Below are 14,270 nucleotides of genomic sequence, written 5' to 3'. Positions count from 1 at the left end.
ATATCTTTGCCTTTTCTCATACATTCATATGTATGTGCATTTATTTGCACACACACTGAGCTCAGAAGGTCTGTATATTGGCTTATTTGGAAATGCACTGGCATTGAATTTTTTTTATCATAAAAATCTCTGTATTTATTAGGAGTGCTGAATGACTCCTTTTGCTTCTTGGATCATACCTAAAAACCTCAGTGCAGTATTTTAAGACCCAGCCTCTCTAACTGAATTTACTGTTCCACCTTCCCAGAATCATTTCATTGTCATCCGAAGTATCATGATTTTTATATTCAAAATTAAGTTTCACACTTTTAAATCCCTGGACTGCCAGTGTCTTGGTGGTTATGCTTTTTGAGGCTACAAGTAAAAACAGTATTTGTTCTGAATTTTCCTTCTAAGCCTGCGTCTTCCATCGCTGTTCTCTGCGTGTCTCTTCCTTCTGCCTTTTACAAGCGCAGTTTTCACTGTGTGTATTCTGTGCACCATCGAGTGGCCTGGTCTGTGGTGAAAGCGAAGTGAGAGTGCTAGTCGTTCAGTCACGTCTGACCCTTTTCCACCCCATGGACTGTAGATCGCCAGGCTTAGGCTCCTCTGTCCATGGAATTCTCCAGGCAATCAAACTGGAGTGGGTAGCCATTCCCTTCTCCAGGGGCTCTTCCCTATGCAGGGACTGAATCCGGGTCTCCTGCATTGCAGGCAGATTCTTTACCACTGAGCCTCCAGGGAAACTCACTGTTTGGTGCCCCAGTGGTTTTCAGTGGATGGTGATCAAATGAATGGATGATGGCAGAACACAGAATTGGAATGGATATCAAGAAATCATGTAGTTTTTGATGTTTCTCTGACTGAATTCTCTTGCGGTGTTGGAAGAGGGTGTTTGCTATACCAGTGTGTTCTCTGGGCAAAATTCCATTAGCCTTTGCCCTGCTTCATTCTGTACTCCAAGGCCAAATTCGCCTGTTACTCCAGGTATCTCTTGACTTCCTACTTTTGCATTCTAGTCCCCTATAATGAAAACAACATCTTTTTGGGGGTGTTAGGTCATAGCAAACACCCTCTTCCAACAATGCAAGAGAAGACTCTACACATGGACATCACCAGATGATCTATACTGAAATCAGATTGATTATATTCTTTGCAGCCAAAGATGGAGAAGCTCTACAAAGTCAGCAAAAACAAGACCGGGAGCTGACTATGGCTCAGATCATGAGCTCCTTATTGCCAAATTCAGACAAATTGAACAAAGTAGGGAAAACCACTAGACCGTTCAGGTATGACCTAAATCAAATACCTTATGATTATACAGTAGAAGTGACAAATAGATTCAAGGGATTATATCAGATAAGAGTTCCTGAAGAACTATGGATGGAGGTTCATGACACTGTACAGGAGGCAATGATCAAGACCATCCCCAAGAAAAAGAAATACAAAAAAGGCAAAATGGTTGTCTGAGAAGGCCTTACCAACAGCTGTAGAAAGAAGAGAAGTAAAAAGCAAAGGACAAAAGGAAAGATATACCCATTGAATGCAGAGTTCCAAAGAATAGGAAGGCGAGATAAGAAAGCCTTTCTCACTGATCAGTGCAAAGAAACAGAGGAAACCAATAGAATGGTAAAGACTAGAGATCTCTTCAAGAAAATTGGAGATAGCAAGGAAACATTTCATGCAAAGATGGGCACAATAAAGGGCAAAAATGGTATGGACGTAACAGAGGCAGAAGATATTAATAAGAAGTGGCAAGAATACGTAGAAGAACTATACAGAAAAGAACTTCATGACCCAGATAATCACAATGGTGTGATCACTCACCTAGAGCCAGACATCCTGGCATACAAAGTCAAGTGGGCCTTAGGAAGCATCACTACAAACAAAGCTAGTGGAGGTGATGGAATTCCAGTTGAGAAATTTAAAATTCTAAAACATGATGCTGTGAAAATGCTGGAAAAGGTCAGTTTTCATTCCAGTCCCAAAGAAAGGCAATGCCAAAGAATGCTCAAACTACCGCACAATTGCACTCATCTCACACGCTAGCAAGTAATGTTCAAAATTCTCCAAGTCAGGCTTCAACTATACATGAACCGTGAACTTCCATATGTTCAAGCTGGATTTAGAAAAGGCAGAGGAACCGGAGATCAAATTGCCAACATCCATTGGCTCATCAAAAAAGCAAGAGAGTTCCAGAAAAACATCTGTTTTATTGACTATGCCAAAGCCTTTGACTGTGTGGATCACAACAAACTGTGGAAAATTCTGAAAGAGATGGGAATACCAGATCACTTGACCTGCCTCCTGAGAAATCTGTAGGCAGGTCAAGAAGCAACAGTTAGAACAGGACATGGAATAATAGACTGATACCAAATACGGAAAGGAGTATATCAAGGCTATATACTGTCACTCTGCTTATTTAACTTAAATGCAAAGTACATCATGAGAAACGCTGGGATGGATGAAGCACAAGCTGGAGTCAAGACTGCTGGGAGAAATATCAGTAACCTCAGATATGCAGACGACACCACCTTTATGGCAGAAAGCAAAGAAGAACTAAAGAGTCTTGATGAAAGAGGAGAGTGAAAAAGTTGGCTTAAAGCTCAACATTCAGAAAACTAAGATCATGGCATCTGGTGCCATCACTTCATGGCAAATAGATGGGGAAACAGTGACAGACTTTATTTTCTTGGGCTCTAAAATCACTGCAGAAGGTGACTGCAGCCATGAAATTAAAAGACGCTTGCTCCTTGGAAGAAAAGTTATGACCAACCTAGACAGCGTATTAAAAATCAGAGACATTACTTTGCCAACAAAGGTCCGTCTGGTCAAAGCTATGGTTTTTCCAGGAGTCATGTATGGATGTGAGAGTTGGACTATAAAGAAAGCTGAGAGTCGAAGAATTGATGCTTTTGAACTGTGGTGTAGCCTCTGCTCGCTGTAACTAAAGAAAAGCCCACACAGCAATGAAAATCTAGCACAGCCAAAAATAAATAAGTAAATAAAAAGTTTTTTGTAAGATTTCATTAAAAAAAAAAAAATGACCTAAAGAAAGTGAAAGTTAGGTCTGAGCAGAAAAGGATATATTTTAAAATTTCCAAGTTCCTTTTTGAAATTTGGAGCTCATGTTTATTAATAAGGCATAATCAATAGTTCAGTTCAGTTCAGTCGCTCAGTCATGTCTGACTCTTTGCAACTCCATTGACTGCAGCACGCCAGGCCTCCCTGTCCATCACTAACTCCCGGAGTTAACTCAAACTCTTGTCCATTGAGTAGGTGATGCCATCCAACGATCTCATCCTCTATTGTCCCCTTCTCCTCCCGCCTTTAGTCTTTCCCAGTATCAGGGTCTTTTCCAGTGAGTCAGTTCTTCCCATCATGTGGCCAAAGTATTGGAGTTTCAGCTTCAGCATCAGTCCTTCCAATGAATATTCAGGACTGGTTTCCTTTAGGATGGACTGGTTGGATCTCCTTGCAGTCCAAGGGATTCTCAAGAGTCTTCTCCAACACTACAGTTCAAAAGCATCAATTTTTTGACTCTCAGCTTTCTTTATAGTGCAACTCTCACATCCATACATGACTACTGGAAAAACCATAGCTTTGACTAGAAGGACCTTTGTTGGCAAGGTAATGTCTGCTTTTTAATATGCTGTCTAGGTTGGTCATAACTTCTTCCAAGGAGTAAGCGTCTTTTCATTTCATGGCTTTAATTTCAGTCACCATCTGCAGTGATTTTGGAGCCCAAGAAAATAAAGTTTCTCATTGTTTCCATTGTTTCCCCATCTGTTTGCCATGAAGTGACGGTACCGGAAGCCATGATCTTAGTTTTCTAAATGTTGAGTTTTAAGCCAACTTTTTCACTCACCTCTTCACTTTCATCAAGAGGCTCTTTAGTTCTTCTTTACTTTCTGCCATAAGGGTGGTGTCATCTGCCTATCTGAGGTTGTTGATATATCTCCCAGCAGTCTTGACTCCAGCTTGTGCTTCATCCAGCCCAGCATTTCTCATGATGTACTCTGCATATAAGTTAAATAAGCAGGGTGACAATATACAGCCTCTCCATACTCCTTTCCCTATTTGGAACCAGTCTCTTGTTCCATGTCCACTTCTAACTCCTGATTTCTCAGGAGGCAGCTTAGGTGATCTGGTATTCCCATCTCTTTCAGAATTTTCCACAGTTTATTGTGATCCACACAATCAAAGTCTTTGGCATAGTCAATAAAGCAGAAATAGATGTTCTTCTACAACTCCCTTGCTTTTTCGATGATCCAGTGGATGTTGGCAATTTGATCTAAGGTTCCTCAGCCTTTCTAAATCCAGCTTGAACATCTGGAAGTTCACGGTTCGTGTATTGTTGAAGCCTGACTTGGAGAATTTTGAACATTACTTGCGTGTGAGATGAGTGCAATTGTGCAGTAGTTTGAACATTCTTTGGCATTGCCTTTCTTTGGGACTGGAATGAAAACTGACCTTTTCCAGTTCTGTGGCCACTGCTGAGTTTTCCAAATTGGCTGGCATATTAAGTGCAGCACTTTAACAGCATCATCTTTTAGGTTTTGAAATAGCTCAAGTGGAATTCCTTCACCTCCACTAGCTTTGTTCATAGTGATGCTTCCTAAAGCACAGTTGACTTCACATTCCAGGATGTCTGGCTCTAGGTCAGTGATCACACCATCGTGATTATCTGGGTCATGAAGATCTTTCTGTATAATTCTTTCCACCTCTTCTTAATCTCATCTGCATCTGTTAGGTTCAAACAATTTCTGTCCTTTATTGTGCCCATCTTTGCATGAAATGTTCCCTTGGTATCTCTCATTTTCTTGAAGAGATCTCTAGTCATTCCCGTTCTATTGTTTTCTTCTATTTCTCTGCACTGATTATAAGGAAGGCTTTCGTATCTCTCCTTGCTATTCTTGGAACTCCATTCAAATGGGTTGATCTTTCCTTTTCTCCTTTGCTTTTTGCCTCTCTTCTTTTCACAGCTATTTGTAAGGCCTCCTGAGACAGCCATTTTTTGCTTTTTCACATTTTTTTTCCTTGGGGATGGTTTAGATCCCTTTCTCCTGTACAGTGTCCCGAGCATCCGTCCATAGTTCTTCAGGCACTCTTATCAGATCTAATCCCTTGAATCTATTTCTCACTTCCACTGCATAATTGTAAGAAATTTGATTTAGTTCATGCCTGAAAGATCTGGTGGTTTTCTTTATATTCTTCAATTTAAGTCTGAATTTGGCAATAAGGAACTCATGATCTGAGCCACAGTCAGCTCCTGGTCTTGTTTTTGCTCACTTTGTAGAGCTTCTCCGTCTTTGGCTGCAAAGAATATAATCAATCTGATTTCGATATTGACCATCTGGTGATGTCCATGTGTAGACTTTTCTCTTGTATTGTTGGAAGTGGGTGTTTGCTGTGACCAATTGACATGGATATTTGAGACCAGAATATAAATGACCTGCTTATGGTTGCAAATAACCCCTCAAAATATTCAGTTTCGTTCTTTTTTTTTTTTTTGCAGTATTTTAAAGAAGAAAGCTCAAGAGTTTTCACATAGGTTGGAACAAAACCAGATAGATTTCCACGAGTAAGAAATTTGTGTGCTTGCAACTCAATCCTAGTAGAAAAAATTGAAGTGTAGGAAACCTAAGTTGTGATTCACAAAGGAAAACTTGTTTCTCAACCTTTGTTCACTAAACTTTATTTTAAAATATTTTATTGTCATCAAGACAAAGTGTTGCTAACAGTATTTTAATTGTTTAAAAATGTTCATGTCATTAATATTTTATTTTCATCCCACATGTGACTACCTATGGTTTTGATGTGATATTTCTTAAGTATGAACAGAGGGGAAGATGTTCAGAGGTTCACAGAGGCGCGCAGGGACTCTAGAAAGATGAGAGGGTGGTATGTACACAGAGTGATCCCCTCTTTACCTAGATGCACAGTTTAATTCAGGAGGCACTGAAATCATTAACAATAAGGATTTATTATAGAGTCCACAGCCTTGGAGAGAGAAGGTTGTCTGTGGACCACATTTCTGTCCGAGACTTAATGCTTTATTTCTAAGGAGCAGCAGGTCCCTCTAGACACCTATGAGTAAAATAGGGCAGCAGGTTGTTGCGGTTGTTCCGATGCCAAGTCATGTCCAACTCTTAGCAATCTCATGGACTGCAGCATGCCAGCCTTCCCTGTTCTTAATCTCTCCCAGAGTTTGCTTAAACTCATGTCCACTGAGTCCGTAATGCTATCTAACTATCTCATCCTCTGCTACCCCCTTCTCCTCCTGTCCTCAATCTTTCCCAGCATCAGGGTCTTTTCCAAAGAGTCAGGTCTTCATATCAAGTGGCCAAACTATTGGAGCAGGTAAGGGACAGTTATTAGTGTAGGGTTCCTGTGCATTAAAGGGTTTCCACCCCAGCATTGGGAGTTGTGATTGAGCAACCTTCTGGTGGGGCTTGGAGCCGAGACAGGGATGGATGTGAAATTGGCTGAAGACTTCAGGTCAGTGGTCAAGGTCACACGGAGAGTCTGGGACAAATTAGACATTTGGGATTAAAATATACACACTACTGTATATAAACTAGATAGATAACAAGGACCTACTATATAGCACCAGGAACAATATTCATTTTCTTGTAATAATCTGTAATGGAAAAGAATCTGAAAAAGAATTCACATATATTTGTATGTGTAACTGAATCACTTTGCTGTACACCTGAGACTAACACAGCATTGTAAATCAACTATACTTCAATAAAAATTTTTTAAAATCCACTTTTCATTGGCAGATCAAAGGAAGTCATAGATCCCCAGCTGCGTTTGTACTTCTCACACCCAATTGATGTATTTAGAAACAGCAGGATTTACTTGCAGCTCTTATTTCCTCAGGGACACGCTGCAAAGACATTTATTTATCCACTGCTGTTTATAAAGACCGTGAGTTACGAGATGACCTCCATCTCGGCAAGATAAATCCTGATGGCCAGAGTCCCACCAGCCTCATCTGTTGCTGGGTAGCTGAAGCAGTTACTGAAAATGTGTTTTCTTGAGAAGACAGGAAGCCTCTGCTCACACACACAAGGCTTTGGTGAATTGTCTATAAAACTGCCAGGCACCTATTAAGTGGGGGATGTAGCTCATCTTTATAGAGCAGGAGGCAGGTTCTGATTGGGTGCTGGGCTGTTTCGGGATGTGTTGTCTCCACATGTCCAAGGACCAGTATCAGTACCCATCGCTGATACCCTGAATGCAGAGAAGACAAGCTGTATCCCCCCACCTGATCCTCCCCAAAGCCTTCGAAGTAACTCCGGTAGCAAGAGGCCACCTTTTCCGAGGCTGCCCCTGCTGTGTTTTAGATGACTGGTTGCTTCCATTACTGAGCTGCACGTCTGTCCATGATAGGAAAATCAAAGCCATGTGGTGTGTTTTTTTTTTTTTTATTGTGTAGTACAAATTTGAGCATGGCCACCAAGGCTTGTTTCTCCCTTGGAAAAGCAATTAAGACTGCAGAAAATAATTAAATACACAATGAAGTGAAGCTAAAGTCTCAGTCGCGTCCGACTCTTTGCAACCGCATGGACTGTCGCCCTCCAGGCTCCTCTGTCCGTGGAGTTCTCCAGGCAAGAATACTGGAGTGGGTTGCCACTCCCTTCTCCAGGGGATCTTCCCAACTCAGGGATCAAACGCAGGTCTCACACATTACAGGCGGATTCTTTACCATCTGAGCCCCCAGGGAAGCCCTAAACACATGATATCTTGCCATAATTAGAGGCTGAAGAGGGTTAATTATTTCAGTCTGTTGTAGGTCACCCACTAAAACATTCAAAGGAAGCATCCGGACAGTTACTGAGTTAATTTACAATACAAGGTCTTTGTAACAGTTTCAGTCTTTTCCTTGCAGGACCATGCAGATTTGAGAAGCCATTTCTTCACAGTTGGGATGAAGCTAGAGACCGTGAACATGAGTCACATTTGCCCTGCATCCGTGACCAAGGTGAGCATCCCTCCCCTGCTCCTGACCTCCACCTCTGGAGTGGATCACATCCTAAGTCTTTCTATTCCAAGCCAACCCGAGGGAATAGGCTCGATGCCAAGTAAACCCAGGAAAGAGGGCTTCCTCTGCAGCCCAGCCCTGTCTTAAGCTCCCGTCTTGGTCACTTACATAATGGAGTGAGTTTGATCAGGTGCCTCCTCTTGTAACGGGTGGGTGAACATCACTTGTCCTCTGATAGTGCAGAATGCAGACGCTTGTGTCCTACAGTGACTTGGAGGAGATGCCGACGAGAAACTGAGTTTATAGCAGTGAACTCAGCCACTGAATATGTGCCACCTTCTCTTATTAACCACATGACACTGAGCCTACCATTTGTCTGTGCTCATGAAAAGAACTGCTGATAAGTTTGCATACATAGTCTTTGTACTAATAATTGGGCTCCTCCTGCTACACTGATTATAGCCCATGTGATCTATTTTGAAAATACTTGAAAATGGTGATAAGCAAAGTCCTGTTTCTGGAATGAGGGGGCAGAGAACACTTGGCTTCCTTTCTCTCTTCTGCTTTCACTGATTAAAGGAAAAGTCATACATCTACAATTCACAGATTTAAAATGAAAGTACCATTTCATGTAAAGACATTTTTATTAATGAACTGATAGTCTTTTAAGATTATAACTTCCCTTCCCCATCAAAGAAGTCTCAGTGAACTCACCTATCGTAACATCTAAAGTATGTGTTTCTACTTTAAATACACACACACACGTGTACATACATATATATACACACACACACATACTATTTATTGGAGGAAGAAATGTCAACCCACTCCAGTGTTCTTGCCCGGGAAATTCCACGGACAGAGAAGCCTGGCAGGCTGCAATCGATGATGTCACAAAAGAGTCAGACATGACTGAGGGACTGAGCTTATCCACTATTTATATCATTTTATAAATGGTGGAAGAATCCAGCACATTTAGATTCTAGCCAGTGTGTGTTTTAGTTCCATTAGTATGACTGAAATGATCAACTTAAACTTTTTCACGATTGGACCACTTTAAGAATATATACTGAAGCGGCAGTTATTGCTGCGACCATTGGGATGAAGTACATTTACTTAATTTGAAAGCTGTGCCAGTCTTCCTTTGGAGCATTATTTGTTCATCTCAAGGAATTAACCCTGGGCGCTGTTGTCTTTTCTTTCAGGTTTTTAACAATCATTTTTTTCAAGTGACTATTGATGACCTCAGACCAGAGCCTAGTAAACTCTCGATGTTGTGCCATGCGGACTCTTTGGGGATTTTACCAGTACAGTGGTGCCTTAAAAACGGAGTCAATCTCACCCCTCCCAAAGGTTTGTGTTTTGTGAAAATTGACAGCGTTTGGGTGGTTCAGGAGGACTCGTATTGTCACCAAAGTGATGCCTTTGTTGATGTGGAGACGTTTATGCCATAAACATTTCGGATGCAGTGGGAAAACAGTGTGTTTCTTGGTTAGCTTGACGTAGGGTCTGTTACAGCTCCTTGGGGCTCCCCAGGTAGTGCTAGCGGTAAGGAACCCACCTGCCAATGCAGGACACAGAAGAGATGCAGGTTTGATACCCGGGTCAGGAAGATGCCCTGGAGGAGTACGTGGCAACCCACTCCAGTACTCTTTCTTGGAGAATCCCGTGGACAGAGGAGCCTGGCAGGCTACAATCAATGGGGTCGCACAGAGTTGGACACAGCTGAAGTGACTTAGCACACACATGTGTACACACACACAGCTCCATCCCCTGGGGAGGTATGTGACCCTGGGCTCCTCTGTGAAACATTGCTACCCTTCTGTTACTGTATGATTGGCAGCTGTGTTTCTGCTGTGTGTTGAGAGGGTACAGAATTGCCAAGTGATTGGGATTAAAAACTTGAACGTGTCTGAGCTGTGGCTTTAAAAAGGCAGCAACCTGCTAACGAAACATTTCTTTAAAACGGTATTTCCAATAAGTTGACTTTCCCCCAGAGCCCAGTTGCTCTCAGATTTTCAGCACTTTGTTTCCATAAGACATGACAGTAATTAAGTTGGGAACCAGCTTGCGTTCCAGTCCTCTTAAATTGAGATCCATAAACCATAGTATCGGTGAGGACCGTGCTGTACTTCACAGATGTGATTTCTTGTCCTTGTAGTTCTCAGGCTTATCCAGGGAAGATGCAGAGAGATGAAAGGTGAGAAGATGGATAGGAAAAGAAAGGGAATGAAGGAAGAGAAAAAAACAAGAATAGAGAACTAAAGTTCCAGGGAGGTTTTGACAGATAATCTCAGATAAAGCAGGGCCTTTGTGCTCATCTCTGCAGATCTCCGGAGATTGGGTTATATGGACATCAGTTGTGTTGCACTGGACTTACTGTGAAATGACTGTACTTTGCTGGGCTTTTATCCTAACTCGTCCTCCAGTGTCAGCCCCACGGAAGAGATACTTTTGAATTGTTTCCATCTCGGCCCTTGCTTCTTCTCATTAAAGTTCTGCAGTAATGGAATTCAGCCTGATCATAATGTTTCTCCAAAACACTGCTTCCCCTGTTTCCAGTGCCAAATTCATTGAGTCCTCAAAATGAGGATTTCCCTACAAGGAGACTTAGTTCCAGGGAGTTTATGTAACCTGCCCAGGACCCCACGCTTAGTAACAGGACAGGCGGCTGGGCTCCTGATTCTTTGCTTAGTTATGGGTGGTGAAGATGAGGATCACGTGGCCTCTGTTTTTGTGTCCATTTGGGTGCCTGTGGATGACTCTACAAATCACTGTGCCTCAGTTTTCAAGACTGGTAAATGGGGGCACCCCTGGTACTCCACAGATATTCTATAGCAGGTATCCCTGACCACCGGGATCTGATGCCTGATGATCTGAGGTGGAGCTGATGTAATGATAATAGAAATAAAGTGCACAATAAATGTAATTCACTTGAATCACCCAGAAACCATTCCCCCAGCCCTGGTTCATGGAAAAATTGTCTTCCATGAAACCAGCCCCTGGTGCCAAAAAGGTTGGGAACCTCTGCTATATAGAATCAAAGACGTGATACAAACCCAGTGTTCTTATAATTCTTGACTTGACAGTACAAGTTCTATGCTGTGTGTGGGCATGCTAAGTTGCTTCAGTCGTGTCTGACTTTGCTACCCTATGGACTGCAGCCCACCACCATGGGGATTTTCTAGGCAAGGATACTGGAGTGGGTTGCCATGTCTTCCTCCAGGAGATCTTCCTGACTCAGGGATCGAACCTGCATCTCTTACATCTTCTGCATTGGCAGGCGGGTTCTTTACCACTATTACTACCTGGGAAGCCCAAGTTCTATGTTATGAACCATCTGCTGGTTCAGGCAAGAGAAGTCTTTTCCTTCTGTGGAATGTCAGCAGCTGGCCAATTGTAGAGTTGGAAAGCCCTCTGGCCATCTTTGTTTCTTCCCAACTTCTAATCAAAGTGTGTGTGCAGATGAGTCTCTTGTCATTGAAGAAAAATGTCACAGTTATCTAAAATGTTGCTTGGTTGGACTTGACAAATTCTGAGTTTGTTCCCAGAAAAATAGGATCTATTTAAGAATTTAAAAAAAAATGAGTTGGGTATTTCCTCACATAGTTTAAAAAAATAGGAAAAACATTTATATCTGCATTTTGGATGTTTGATTAATGGATGGTAGAGGTTTAACATTTACCAGGGTCTTGAGAATTTTTAAATATGTTTCCAAAAAGAGGTTATTCACATAGCTTGGAGCTTTACTAGTAAAATGGATGTGCCTATTTTGATAATTGCATTTTATGTTATTAAGAAAATTGTTTTATATTAATATGGTTGAACTCTTAAATGTGCAGTGAAATGATGGTACAAATTTTTTCATAATATTAAATGCTTTTTATATCTTAAGCTTTTTATACCTACAGTTCAGCCATTATTATCACTTCTCTGTCACCTACGTATTTGTGATATTTGGTAAAATGAAATTGTCTTAATGTTGTCTTCCAGACAGTTCTTTCCACTGTTGAAATTGAAGCATATCTTTTCTAGGAGGAATGTTGGTATTATGTATCATTTGTAAAATATACTGAGTAATGGTGATTAGTATCTTCCAATAAGAAAGTCTCAGTGATAATCATTTTTTAAACCCTTAAAGCAAGAAGTGATCCTTCAGTAATCTTTCAGTTTAGTTCAGTCTTGTCCAACTCTTTGCGACCCCATGAATCACAGCACACCAGGCCTCCCTGTCCATCACCAACTCCCGGAGTTCACTCAGACTCACGTCCATCGAATCAGTGATGCCATCCAGCCATCTCATCCTCTGTCGTCCCTTTCTCCTCCTGCCCCCAATCCCTCCCAGCATCAGGGTCTTTTCCAATGAGTCAACTCTTCGCATGAGGTGGCCAAAGTATTGGAGTTTCAGCTTTAGCATCAGTCCCTCCAATGAACACCCAGGACTAAATGAACACCCAGGACTGATTTCCTTTAGGATGGACTGGTTGGATTTCCTTGCTGTCCAAGGGACTCTCAAGAGTCTTCTCCAACACCACAGGTCAAAAGCATCGATTCTTTGGCACTCAGCTTTCTTCACAGTTCAACTCTCACATCCATACATGACCACTGGAAAAACCATAGCCTTGACTAGACAAACCTTTGTTGGCAACGTAATGTCTCTGCTTTTGAATATGCTATCTAGGTTGGTCATAACTTTCCTTCCAAGGAGTAAGCGTCTTTTAATTTCATGGCTGCAGTCACCATCTGCAGTGATTTTGGAGCCCAAGAAAATAAAGTCTGACACTGTTTCCACTGTTTCCCCATCTATTTGCCGTGAAGTGATGGGACCAGCTGCCATGATCTTGGTTTTCTAAATGTTGAGCTTTAAGCCAACTTTTTCACTCTGCTCTTTCACTTTCATCAAGAGGCTTTTTAGTTCCTCTTCACTTTCTGCCATAAGGGTGGTGTCATCTGCATATCTGAGGTAATCTTTAGGTGTTGTCTTTTGGCTGTAGGTCTTGAGATGGTAGAGCTTTTACATATAATCCAGTAAGAAGAAAAGCAAAAACTTACATAGGTTTATAAATACGAGTAGATACTTCATGATACTAGAATCATGCCTTTTATGTGAAGTCATCATAAGAAGAGAAATGCCCAGTAAAGTCATACTGAGATGGCACGGATTTCTCAGAGGAGGTGGATAGCCAAAAGAGAAAGGAAGAAGTGGGTCTGTTTTGATGGAGTATAGAGGGACAGGTTCTCTCAGACTTGCTGGCAGCAATGCAGGTAGGTGCCAACTGTATGCAAGATTACAGATGCATTTATTTAGCTGTTGACTTAGCACTTCCACTTCTGGGAATTTCTGTTAAACTTATAATGTACTGATAATATGCATAAAAGTTTGGTTATTTTTGCAGCATGATGTGTAATAGCAAAAGACTTGGGAAAATCCAAGTGTCTCCCTGGGTGGGGTTGGTTAACTCGATTTTAGATGTTTATATAGTGAAAACTGCGCAGCTGTTGAAAAGAATGAGGCAGATCTCTTCGTATTGACATGAGATGCTCTACAGGGTGTGCTGTGAGTGGGCCGATCAATGGGTTATAGTACCACACCTTTTTTGCTAGAAAAGAGGCTAGTAAGGGTGTATATTTTAATGTTTCTTTATGTATTGCTGCGTTGGGTCTTGTTTGCAGTGAGCAGGTTTTCCTCTGGTTGTGTAGCATGGGTCTAGTTGCTCTGTGGCATGCAAGATCATAGTTGAGTCCACATTCGCCTGCATTAGAAGGTGGATTCTTAACCACTGGATCACCAGGGAAGTCCCAGGATGTGTATTTATGTTTGCACATATTCTTGTAAAGAGAGTCTGGAAGATTACATAAGAAATTAATGAAAATGATGACTTGTATTTGGGAGCGTAGGGTATGGAGGTGGCGACCAGGGCAGCTAGGAACTAGACTTTTAACAGAATGGTTTTTAAGTCTTTTTATTTTTTTGTTTTCTATTTGCTCTACATGAATGTTTTATTTATTAAAAAATGATCATGTATTATTATAAAAGGGTTTTTATAACTGAAAGTGGTATTAGAGATTATCTGATCACCTCCAATCATTATATATGTGGGGAAATTGAAGTTTAGTTGTGTTAAATGGTTTTTTAAGGTTTTTTTTAAGTCCTGGGGCCGAACTTGGCATAAAACCCCCCATTCTTAAGATCCCAAGTTGATGGTGTTTTCTGTATAACCACCCTTTATTGCTGTTTTCTCTCCCTGATACTTTGTAAAAATCTGCCCTTCTCAGTAATTTGAGGGCATTTTGGTGG

General features: G+C 41.4%; 1 protein-coding gene across 5 annotated transcripts in view; it reads left to right on the top strand.

Annotated features, from left to right (window-relative positions):
- The window catches only part of SFMBT2 (Scm like with four mbt domains 2), a 181,267-nt gene that overhangs the window by 104,237 nt on the left and 62,760 nt on the right, over nucleotides 1-14,270 (top strand). For all 5 annotated transcript variants that reach the window (XM_055543500.1, XM_055543498.1, XM_055543497.1 and 2 more), the window contains 2 exons: nucleotides 7,880-7,972; nucleotides 9,178-9,325. In XM_055543500.1, the coding sequence (XP_055399475.1) occupies nucleotides 7,880-7,972; nucleotides 9,178-9,325 (241 nt within the window). The remainder of the gene's footprint in view (nucleotides 1-7,879; nucleotides 7,973-9,177; nucleotides 9,326-14,270) is intronic.

This window comes from Bubalus kerabau, chromosome 13 (assembly GCF_029407905.1).
Source record: "Bubalus kerabau isolate K-KA32 ecotype Philippines breed swamp buffalo chromosome 13, PCC_UOA_SB_1v2, whole genome shotgun sequence".
Classification (NCBI taxonomy): domain Eukaryota; kingdom Metazoa; phylum Chordata; class Mammalia; order Artiodactyla; family Bovidae; genus Bubalus; species Bubalus kerabau.
Note: the sequence above shows the minus strand (reverse complement) of the source record. Positions and strands in the feature narration are given on the sequence as shown.